The sequence below is a fragment of the Branchiostoma belcheri genome, unplaced genomic scaffold, assembly GCF_001625305.1.
Source record: "Branchiostoma belcheri isolate BF01 breed outbred unplaced genomic scaffold, Haploidv18h27 scaffold18, whole genome shotgun sequence".
NCBI classification, from domain to species: Eukaryota; Metazoa; Chordata; class Leptocardii; order Amphioxiformes; family Branchiostomatidae; genus Branchiostoma; species Branchiostoma belcheri.
The window spans coordinates 1717334-1729352 of record NW_017803268.1 but is presented as its reverse complement, the minus strand read 5'-3'; the positions used below and the strand labels follow the sequence as shown (position 1 = coordinate 1729352).

At 42.0% G+C, this 12019-nt stretch overlaps 1 protein-coding gene and 1 long non-coding RNA gene across 2 annotated transcripts in view; both read right to left on the bottom strand.

Annotated features, from left to right (window-relative positions):
* Window positions 1-725: 725 nt before the first annotated feature.
* Window positions 726-4834, bottom strand: LOC109467309 (matrix metalloproteinase-20-like). The gene is made up of 7 exons (XM_019765253.1): window positions 4619-4834; window positions 3822-4035; window positions 2999-3160; window positions 2567-2689; window positions 2225-2358; window positions 1663-1798; window positions 726-1315 (listed from the first exon to the last, which is right to left on the bottom strand). The coding sequence occupies exons 1-7, from the start codon at window positions 4832-4834 to the stop codon at window positions 726-728; spliced, it is 1575 nt and encodes a 524-aa protein (XP_019620812.1).
* Window positions 4835-7948: 3114 nt separating this feature from the next.
* Window positions 7949-12019, bottom strand: part of LOC109467349 — a 29824-nt gene continuing 25753 nt past the window's right edge. The window contains exon 3 of the long non-coding RNA XR_002140071.1: window positions 7949-8080. This is a non-coding gene — a long non-coding RNA (uncharacterized LOC109467349). The remainder of the gene's footprint in view (window positions 8081-12019) is intronic.

Genomic DNA, 12019 nt, shown 5'->3' with positions numbered 1-12019 from the left:
GAACCATCTTTATTGTATATAAAACACACATTTACAATTTATGATTAAGCTTCGAAGAAAAGCAAAATATAGAACACCCTTGAAAATCATGTCCTTTTGCGGCTAACAAAACGTCTATTAAGAAAATCATACATATATGAAACAAAATGTGCAATTGCCGACATTCAAAAGCTGTAATAATGTCAATGAAATCGCAAATAAAAGGAAATGTAATAATTATTAAAAACAAAAGGAATTGTTTTTCTATGTACATGTACACTTCTCAGGGGAAACAAGAAAGTGTATCTGAATAGCAACAAGATTGCCAAAAAAATCAAAACAATTGCTGACATGGAATCTAGCCTCGTGCTATGTTGAACTGCCCTCAGCTTGTTTGCTTGAATATCAAGCACCGTCATACACCGACATTAGCTTCTTTCTGTTCAAGTTGGTTGACCGCAAAATTTGAAGCCGTTCTAGTTAATAGAACTGGTTTAAGACTAGGCTTCAAGCCACAATATTATTCAATATTTACACAACATTTTAATTATCTAAGTGAAATTTTATGTGCTAAACGAACCGTGTAAAATTCCTTTTCAATAACACATCACCCTTAATCCCAAGACTATTAGAACACTTTTATTTTCAACACCTTAATTCAAAAGTTCGACGAAAATAAGATTTGGAAAGATATGGTCGAAGGACCAATAAAGAGAATTTTTAACATATAAAGACAATGATTGTCATCATGGTAGCGTGTTTGGGTCAATTATTTCATAGTCTTTATCGTCGATCATGTCGTCACTCCACGTTTTCTTCGGACACCCGAGCCAGTCTTCGACGATCGTCGCGGACTTTGCCGAGCGCGGCAGTCGTATCGTCGACGAACTGTCGATCTTTACCGACGAACTGTCGATCTTTGCCGACGACGAACTCCCGAGTATTGCCGACGCTACTGACGAAGAAGTGCCGAGCTTTCCCGACGCTTTTGGCGACGAACTGCCGAGTATTCCCGACGCAACCGACGAAGAACTGCCGAGCTTTCCCGACGCTTTTGGCGAAGAACTGCCGAGTATTGCCGACGCTACCGACGAAGATCTTCCGAGCGACGACGAAGAATGGCGATAGCGGTAACGAGGTCGCCGACGAACGAACGACGGCGTCTTTGGTTCCGTGGCTGATATCCTCTCGTAGCTGTTACGTTTGAAGACGAAAAGGTCGCTTCCGACTCGCAAGATGGCGTCAGGGTTGTGCGAAGAGCCCAGCCATTTTTTGGAAGAACGCGGGTAATCTTTCGCTCGTCCCTTTCCGGCGATGTACTTGTAGTAGCGGCCTCCTACGAAAACGGAAAGCAAAAAAAAGTAAACATATGAAATACCCAAATGCCCTTCCCTTTCTTTTCTCTACATTTCCTCCCCTGTTCTTTTTCTCACTCCGTCTTTCCCTGTTTTTTTTTACTGCAAATACACAATAATTCTTATCTCGTATGATTTTGAAGGAGAAAGTCAGAAATATCTTTCAGGCAACCCCCTTACATCTTCTTGGAGTTAAGCTCGTCTCCGCTCGCTATATAGACCGATCCTAACTGCCCATCATAATTATCAGCTCAACCAATGACAGCATGGCAATTAGTGATTCGACCAATGACACGCTGTGACTGCATGTCAGTCAAATATGTCTTACTTTTGAAGAAGTAGATGGTTTTCTCGTCCTGTGTGCTGAAGGCGGCGTCTACCCGGGTGTACAGGCCGAAGTCACGTGGGCTCAGGCTCTGCACAGGCGCAGTGAAGTTCCCGTGGAACACCCACACGTTCCGGCCCTACAGGGCATGCGCAGGATATAAAAATAGTCACGGAAAGCAAATTTTTAATGCCCAAGAACATCCTTGAATAATATGAATGACACATCTAGAGACAGGTTAAACTCATCATAAAGTCCTTTCAGCCTGTATTTATTCTGACTTAAACTTAAATAAAGGGTTAATGCCCCGCTCCGAGGTGTATATGGTGAGATAATCCCTGTTCAGATGCGATAACCACCGAATAAACCACCGAGTGAGCGTAGCAACTTTGGGTTACGGTAGGGGGTCGCACTATACAAATCAGGCCAGTATTGTCTGGTATGTGTGTATCTTGCGTGTAACTTAAGTGTAACGCCATACTGGCCTTGCTATTGTCTAAATTCAATGAAAAATAGTTATAAACTGCAATAAGGGAAAGGAAGAGAAGTTAGGAACAGTACATACCATGAACAAGAAGACCAAGCCCCGGTTTGTAAAAGCAGCGTCGATTGGTCCGTCCACGCCCCACCGGTCCTTGATAGTCCACGGACCATCGGCAAGCTCCAGTCCTCCCTGGTACAACTTCCAAAACTTCTTTCCTTTCCAACACAAATAAAAAACATCATAAAGTATAATGCTTAACTGCCCTTAAAGCAATTAGCAATTAAGAATTGCCTGTACAAAATGATTGAGTCCCTTGTAGTGTACGGGAAAATTTGGATGGACGGCCAATGTTCTTTCGTGGATTACAATGAAATCTAAATTCACAACTCAGATATAACGACAGTAACTTTAACTTCAGAGTACCTCGGAAGGCAAAAACTGTTCCATTTGGCATCTCTAGCACGGCATCGAAATGTACTTGTTCTTGGCACCACTCTGGACTCTTCCTCTCCTCAGGAGCGTTTGGCAAAATGTCGTTCTTAGTTCCTGTCAATCAAAAAGATGACAAAGAAAGGAAAACATCGTAGTTAGTACGAAATAGATGGCGCCCATGTAGTATCAAATGTATCTCTAAGCGTCTTTCGCACAGTGCAGAAGTGACACCTTCCGAAATCAGATAGAACTGCAGAATGAAAACTTACCGTACAGTCTCTGAAAGTCTCATGTAGATGACAAAAAAAGACGACAATGTAGTTAATATGAAATAGTAGTATCAGATATTCCGCCATGCCGCTTTCGCACAGTGCAGAAGTGACATCTATCGAAAACAGATTGAACTGCAGCGTGAAGTCTTACCGTACAGTCTCTGGATCCCTGCGACGTCGTCGGGGTGTAGTTTGAAGAACGGCCGGTACATGTAGGTGGGGATCATGATGGCGTCAGGCACGTCGGAGTGACCCAGGCCCAGGGTGTGCCCTAACTCGTGCACCGCTACCTGGTACAAGTCCTTGCCTGCGTCTAGAAGTAACAAATTGTTCTATACTAGAAGTACAGCATTTGAGGGTGGGACACTTGTCACATACATAAGTGTACAGTCCATAGCCTTTTTTTGAGGCTAGGGCAAGGAGGTTATTATTCACTGTGTCAAGTAGACGGTATTTTGGAAGGTAGAGGCCAACCCTCTCCTTCCACCGCATTTCGTGACCTCCCCAACCGAAATCAGGTACCCATTTTATACCTGGGTTGAGTGAGGAAAGTCGTGCAAAGCACTTCTCCCAGGATTTCAACCGAATATCTCTGGGTTCTGGTGTTCCAAACACCCTGCCGTTACACCACACGACCCTAGGCTCTACCAGGCTTCCGGAGGCGGCTGGAAAGAGTAGATATTGGCCAAACAGAGAGAGATAACATGCATATGCCGGGGGAGTTGGTCGGCTGAAGAGTACATTGTACCTTTTCTATAATCTTTCCAGCCGCCTGCTGAAGCCTGGTAGCCTGGATACCATCCTGGTTAGTTTACGTCCGCTCCAAACTAATCAGGATGGTACTCACTAGAAACCTGGTAGAGGCTAACACGACCCCACGACTCTCACATATATTTAAGTCGTCTAATTTCACAGTTTAAAGTATCAAGTTGAAATAGGCATAGAATCTAAAGTATATAACGTTACTAATGTACCGTTCAGTTCGCCCACGGTCCACGTCTCAGCTTCGTCAAAATGGCAGTTGCCGCCATACTCGGGGTAGAACGCATGCGCCAGAGTCCCGCCAGGTCCGTCGAACGTGTTCTTGGTGCCGTCGCCATGGTAACCCTGGGCGAACCGGATGGTGACGTCAGACTTGTAATATGGCGGCACTCTCCGGAACTCTATGTTGATGACGTCACTCCAAACCTAAAACGAGATAAAAAGAAGAATTGACGAAAAGACAGCGCGCATCTTGACAAAAAACCCTCTCATAACCAACACCCATTGATGATGGCATGTTTTCAGACAGTTACATTTTCAGAATTTGTGAAAAAGAACACACGACGGAGATCAAAAAGAGATAAATTATGTTTTTGCTCAGTTTCTTCTTCCTCTTCTTCTCCAAACAGTGACCTCTGACCTGAACCAATGTTGTATCTGTTGCCATGGTAACTAGTGTCGGGTTACACCATGTTGCAATTTCATAGCAAGAGGGATTTATTCTCCTGTCTGCTAATGTGTTTGAATTAACAGAGCAGCCACCATATGCGAAGGTAAACGTTGTGCATTTGTCTTGCAAATGTTACCTTTCAAGTTTTTAGTTAGTTTTGTTGGGTCAAAACTGTTCGCTTTGCTTGGCTTCGCTGACGAAGATTTCAAGGCCATTTTGTCCACTATCTGTTGCAGTCTCTCTTGATCTCTTTGGCTCTTACAAGGCCGAAAATATAAAAGCAATATAAATCACGAGCATAAATGAGCATTTATACTCGTAACCTCGATCTTTTAGTACCTTAAAAGCCATGGCCATGGCTTCGTTGACCTCACTCCGTGAGAGATCAGGGGTGTAGCTGATGATCTTGTACGTGAGTTCCTTCTTCTTCCACCTGCTGCCGCCGAGGCTGTACAGACTGGCCATGCGGGGGCCCTCGCCTCCCCGCCCGCCCGCACACGACTGGGCTGCCGGCTCGGGCTCGATGTCAGGCATGCCACACCGCGGTCTCTTCATCGCTCGTATTGTCTTTCTGTCTAATTTACCTGGGAATAAGATAATGAAATGAATTGTCTGATAAATAGAAAACAACATTGCTAACGTATTGGTGCATGGTGAGGTTTTTTTCAGCGCACACCTTTATTACATTTCATGGATGAAATATATTGTTTTCCTTTGTGTTTCTTCTCCTTCTCCTCCTGCCATTCGGTAGAATGGATTCAATTACTCTGTCATTGTTCTTCTTTGTCGGTTGGTTTAGATTCAAGTTAAATGTCAAGTGGAGCTGCAGAAATAAGTGTATAACTTGAGTGCAGTCCCACTTTGTCCTTCTCGTTGTGTTTTCGATAAAGAAAATAGGAAAACTACTACAACTACAACAACAGCAACAACAACAACAACTACTACTACTACTACTACTACTACTACTACTACTACTACTACTACTACTACTACTACTACCTATACGAAACAATCACACAAACGACCACACCCAGTGCTGTATCATTAACCTGGGTTCCAGACTGTTTCCAGGGCTAGTTTCACAGCTCCATGGCAAACATACCCCCCAATGACACAGCCCCCCTCAGTGTAGTATCATTACGTTCTACCTAAAGTCTGGATTTCTAGATTGATATTGCAATTTATGGACCAGAAAGACTATCGTTGATATAAGATCTGTAAAATGGTAATTTTGAATCATCTTATCTACACCTGTACAAGTACAGTCTGTTACATTGTGCGTAGAATATAGTACAGTGCAACAGCGAGTGTTAACAACGATATATTGTGCATTCCGATCAGAATTAAACCTGACGTGACGGAAAGAGATGAAGCAGATTTTCAAACCAAACAGGGCCAGGCACGCTCTGCTATCTTAGGTGTGACCTGCTCAATCTTTACACCTGCTTCTCATCATTATATCCTCACACGGCTCTGACCTGAAACTTCCGCAAATCGCCCCAGTCACAGATGGGAGAGCTGTCGTTAGAATTTGCTGTCAATCATTTGGATGAGCTAGATGAGAGTCCATGCCTTCATGTACCGGAATAACCCCCATGTATTTGTCTTAACTCTGTTTATACGGCTACGTTCTTCTGGCTTGTACGTATATTGGAAATTTTGTTTGAAAGAATAGCTTTCTGGAATTGCATTTTTTGTCAACATCAGAGGACCGTTATTGAATGTCATTGACCTGAATAAAGAGCTAATTTTGTGTACAAATGAGATGCTACGTGTAGCTACCATACAGGGAGGGAGCGTTTACTGTTTTGACACATTTTGAAGCTTAGAATGGATATTTTGTAAATACCCTGATCGAATCTTACCATATCGTGTTCCTAATGACTGTCTTTCATACTAATAAAGCGTTGAAAAAACAAATTCCAACATAGTAAAATGTCAAGCTAATGGTGGATCCAAATAAAGTGGTCAAAACGATGTTAGGTGCCAATTTTCTCGTCATATTTCACTGACGTTGAAAATGTCGTCCAAGTCATGACCTATTGGACTTGGTCAAAGGTCACAGAGGTCAACCGTGATAACGACCACCTGATGACACACATATGTTCGTATATCTATGTCAGGTCGGGTAAGGGTCGTGAGATATCTCTTAATGTGGTCTGGTGTCAATAAAAATGAGGAAATTCGCAACGGGTTGAGACTATTAACTAGACAACATGTCAGTTAACATTAATCTGCCTATATTAGAAGATAAGGCATGCTATGGTATTAGGTAAAAGGTATTTAGTTCACGAATAAAGAGTGACAGTATAATCTCCCGCAGGGCCAACCCAAATATACACTATGTAGTCATGTTGTACCTATTAAATCCTTCTGATAAATTTTGCATGTCCATCGAAACCTTTGTAATTATATTACTGTGGGAGTTCACATAGGATATCCTAAACGTGAAATCATACAAGAATTGGCCATTGGTCTATTTGGTCAAACGTTACGTTTTCTTATGGTCTTAGCATTGACATCTTGATAAGGTGATAGTGATAACCTGTTATTATGTCAAGTTTTCCACAGATATCTTAAATATCAATGGATAGATAAAGAAGTAAAGGATTTGGATTTTTAATATATGATATGTGATTATGATCATTCACATTCAGCCATACCTTTATAAGGACCTCCAGGCTAATGTGACCACTTTTGTCTTGTACCTTAGATACTTTTTCCAATTGACACAAGTATCTACATGTTTAGAGACCACATGTCCATATAGACCAGATTTTATTGGTCTTCTGAGTGGTCTTGTTGGGCAGGTTTTGGTGCAGATAAACAGTATATAACGTATTATATACGACCAAAATACTGACTAAAGCATGGGATAGAGTCAAGATTCTATTGAGCAAACGGACGCTGTCCAACTGTCATACTCATAGTGTACATCTGTACGGAACTGATTACCTGACTATCTAGGTATGTAGAGATAACCCATTAGGGGGTTGACAAGATCCCGATGGTAGGAAATATTCAAACCGTTCCTCTGCGACCCCCAAAGTAACCCTCGTAAATCTCTAATTACATAAGAGGATTTCAATATCTACAGGTTATGTTTTATGATACAGAGTAATCCGCATTTATGGATATTGAGATAAGAATCTTTTCTCTAGATCTGTTGACCAGATGTTCATAAAATATGCCCTTGAGCTTCGTGGTTATTTTACGACAATGATAAGGTTTTACGACAGCGAGTACTATACGTTACATGTAAAGACAAAAAACGCTTTGCTGATCTCCAAGCAGATCCTAGGGTGGCAAAAGACAGTATCAAATTGGCCAGGCAATATCTACCCTTGGGTGGCATATGGACCCATCTGGTGGGACATTTTAAAACACTTTGCAACACTTTCTATGTAAAACGTGAAAACATAGTGTTTTTGCTCAGTCTCCTCTTCTTCTCCGAACCAAAAAGGTCAATGACCTGAGCCAGACGTCTGTCACCATGGTAACTAGTGTTGGGATACTTCATGTTGCAAGTTTAGAGCAGGAGGGATTTATACTCCTGTCTGACCATATATATGAATGTGTTTGAGTAAGAATTAACAGAGCAGACCTATACGAAGCTTTGCAAATATTACCTTTCTAGTTTTCTTTATTATTATTTTTATACTCACATGTAACCGGTAAGTTCATGAACCGTTGGAACTTGCAGATCGCTTTTCTGACGGTGGGTGTGAGGTCTCCCCGTGACGTCAGCCCCGCAGGCGCACTAGGGTCTTGTTCTGCATAGCCGTACTTCGATAGGTAGTTCTGGGTAGGGTACAAAAAAAATCTCAAGTTATTGGTTTTTCAGGCTACACTGTAAAACAACCACGACTAGCTAATGACTACTAGAAGAAACCATATTTACGTAGCATGAAAGTTCATCTGTTGTACATGACGAAAGTACATGACGAAAATGCTAAAACTTTATGTCCCAACACTAAGTAAATTGGGAACAAGCTTAAGGCTGACGGAGTTAGCCGAACATGTGTGTAAGTCCCACTTTACGTAGTGTTGGAACAAGTTTAGCCTTTTCGTCATATAATTTACTTGGTCAATTTTCTATAATGTCATTTAAACTTGATACATTGTAACTGTAGGATTCATGAACGCAGAATAGTTTCTGGCTCACAATATCAAGCCATATTCTAATGAGACAGATTTTTTTCTGATCCACAATCGTTAGGTTATGAGTTTGCCCGGTCGCCAGTTCTATTTTCGGTCTAAATTACTTGTTAACTAGCACAGAAGTTCAACTGTGTTAGCAATGTTGTTTTGTTACGGTCTGTGGTTGTCTGAAGACTTTACCACACAAATAGAACAGTAGGGAATAATTACGAACTATAAGGGGCCGTCAATGGCGTAACAGCGTATACGTCGTAATCAACTACCAATGACAGACCCTGTTACATAACAACGAAGTGACCTTGGGACCAAAAGGTGGGGAGGGGGGTAAGATCAAACAACCTGTTCGAATGCTAAGTAGATAAATAGATAAAATGATCCACACTCGACGGACCTTACAGTGAAAATAGAAAAGAATAGACATCAAGGTAAATAACATAAGCCAAAAAAAAACACCACCAACATACTCAAGCAACTGGATATGATTTTGGAAACGGTCAGACGTTTCAGGTAGCATTCACTGCCTTTCCGACTTTCGTCAGTGGCACTGGAGAGCTATTTATTCATATGTAAAAAAGTGTATAAAAAAAGACAATACAGCCAAACAGTCCCTATATATACCATGTCTTGCTTGTTTTATTCCGTTTCATTCACTTGTATATTTCTGATCTTGGTTTTGACTTTAAATTGTTGTAGTTAGTAGCAAAATGTGACCTTGACGACAGATGTGTCCTTGATTCGTACTTCAACACTACCTTCCCTACAGCCCCTGCGGAGTGAGGGATGGGTTTGTGCTACCGACTGACGTTTGTCAACACTACGTGGACAAGCAATCACGACGGAACGTCGACCTTTGACCTGCAGGAAACAAGATGGCGATGACAGCTCGAAGTGACCCCTGGAGATAGCAGCCAAGGTGAGAAAAAAGTGATATACGAACGCAAGTCGACATCAATCGGTGCAAAAGAGCTCAAATATGCCATCTTAACCTCTCACCTGACAGTCTTTCTGTCATACATAACGATATAACCACCTGTGTCGTGTGCATCCAATGCAATTTCAGGGTGGCGAAACAAAATATTATGGATGAAGAAAATTGGTAGTAAATGTCAATATCAGACATATTATATGACTGATATTGCCATATACTGTGATTGTAGTCATCATGTCGTACTGAAAAATTTTGAAATAGCTCCAAGACAAGGAGGCGCAGTCCCTTTATTTTTTGGTACCACCCGTAAATAACTAGAACCAGCCTACATGTACGATACATAACAAGCAACCATTTTCCATCAACGACATCGTAGATATCAGTATGCTATGGGACAGGGGTGATTCAAGCTTACAACATTAAAAAATCGACCAGAAAAAAAAAAAAAATTTTACTGTCCCGAAATCACGTTGAAACTTGCAATTGACTTAGGGTGTCGCAGCTGTTACAGGTTAAAGTCGCCCTTACAGTAGCACTAGTAACAGTTAGGTGCCAGGACTCCATTACTTGAAACGCCATGATTGAAATATATGTTGTATTTCACCCTTTACATTAACTTTTACGCAAATGTCAATCGATGACAAATTAGTGAGACGGCCTCTTGTCTCTTCTAAACTCCCCGAACCACACGAGTTCTCCGTGTGTCTACCATTAGCACAGTATCAGCAACAAGGAGTAATCTAAACCAGACAATGTCTTAAGAAAAGACTTCTTGGAATGTCCTAAGGCGAGCCAAATGTCTTTAAGAGATCCCCTGTTGCGATTTATCCAGCTGGACTGTCGAAATTCTCTTTGCTGATAATCTTGTAACAGTGTAAGATTCTTGGAGGACCTTTTCAAGATTCCGAGGTATAAGAAGGTTGGGAATGCCGACGTGTTCCGGAGAGCCTGAGACGCTCAAGGTGATGGTGAGGGCCAAGATGCTGATAGAACTAATTTTAAGAACCTTTGAGCTTGACAAGAAAGATTCCTACACACTTAGGCAGTACTAGAGAGCTTTTAGGAGTTCTGTTCTTTTCCCATCCTCATTCATACTCAATGCTTTTTTCCATGTAGCTACTAGTGCAATGTGGCTCGCGTATCTAGTCAAGCAGGTCGGGCCACCCTTATACCTTTCTCAATACATGTGTTAAGTTCTTCTACGTGCAGATGTTTAGTGGCATATAAGCTCCCCCATGCATCTAGCCGCCGGCTTTACGTCCCCAACCGAAATGACGATGCAACACTTTCCTAGTCATGACCAGATACGGCTGTGAACTCGGACATAGGCAAAAATAGGGATGGGGACATGTTAAAAGCTAGAAGCAACTTGAAAGCGATTCAACGATGCGTATTAAAACGACACTAAAAATCTTAACTCTGGTAGATGGAAAACATTTCACTTTCCATTTATCGTCGTTCTATAGGAGCTAAAAAGGGCAGTAGAGATTCGGTCATCAACAGTCCTGGTATGTACTGACCAGGACAAGGACACAGGTGTACGGTACAAAACAACTTCGTCATTTTGACACCCACTGCTAACGAAGGACAAAATCATCAACCGTTACCGCCTCACGTCTTTTCTCTTCAACAATGCCATCTTTTGTATATCCAAGCTATACCACAGCAAGTAAATTTTATGGATGGCATCCTCCGCAGACTCCAAATCTAATGCGAGCGGGCGAAAAAAAACAAGGCGGGCCGAAAAAAAGGTTTCTACAATTTAAAATTTTGACTCAATCATTGTACAAATGGTTTTGATTCAATGGGAACATCACATATACACAGCGAACACCACATATCATTGCATTAAAGTAAGAAACAAAACATTAAATCAGAGCCTTTTCTTGTCTCCTCTCTTCATAGTAATCTGCCTTCCGGCATGGCAACAGACATCTTTGCCCATTTTCGGCATGTTGACCACTGTCAGAAGGCAACAAAATTTCTTGTTTTATTCCCCAAATCAGGCGAAAATTAATGCGCGCGCTGATGTCATCCAAACAAATTGCTTGCTGTGGCCTAACACTGCCATGTATATCCAAGCTAACGAGAACTAGCGGGTCTAGGGTAAAAGTCATTCACCCAAATTGACGACAACCTTGAAGCAGAGGGTTGCGGATTTCTTCACTTTCTCATGCACGTAAGGTTTCGGAAGTTATCAAGGAGAATCTGGTGCAATACTGACCAGCTGTGGGTCTGGTATTCACGGTCAGACTGTTCAGATAACCTTTGTTAGCACGTTATCATGGGCTGTCATTGGGCATTACCCTACAGGTATCTCAACATAGATTAGAAGATCTACGTGCAGGCAATGCAATGAGATCGGCAATCTTGGGAGGTTATACCTGACAAACGAAACTGTGGCATCTATATTCTGCACCCACAAGGCCCAAAAGCCCACTTTTTGGTCCACTTTTTATCTAAAGATTTCTCTTTAAAAGATGGACTGATTCGTGTCAACAGCGAGGCTGGAATCGAAGGAAAACTGCTCACTTTGTCATTGAAAAAAGTTATGCCATTTCAGAAGGTTCATTTTCCAAAATTTCCCCGGGGAGCATAGCCCGGACCCCCCAAGGAACCTCGCGCCTTCGGTGCTCGTTGGTCCCTCAAGC

Bases quoted from the DNA above. Each gene is read 5' to 3' on its own strand.
- LOC109467309 (XM_019765253.1), bottom strand. From the start codon at position 4,834: ATGAAGAGACCGCGGTGTGGCATGCCTGACATCGAGCCCGAGCCGGCA. The intron at 3,161-3,821 runs GTACATTAGTAA...TGTTACTTCTAG, and splicing joins GACCGTGGGCGAACTGAACG to ACGCAGGCAAGGACTTGTAC. The intron at 2,690-2,998 runs GTAAGACTTCAC...TTTGATTGACAG, and splicing joins AGGGATCCAGAGACTGTACG to GAACTAAGAACGACATTTTG.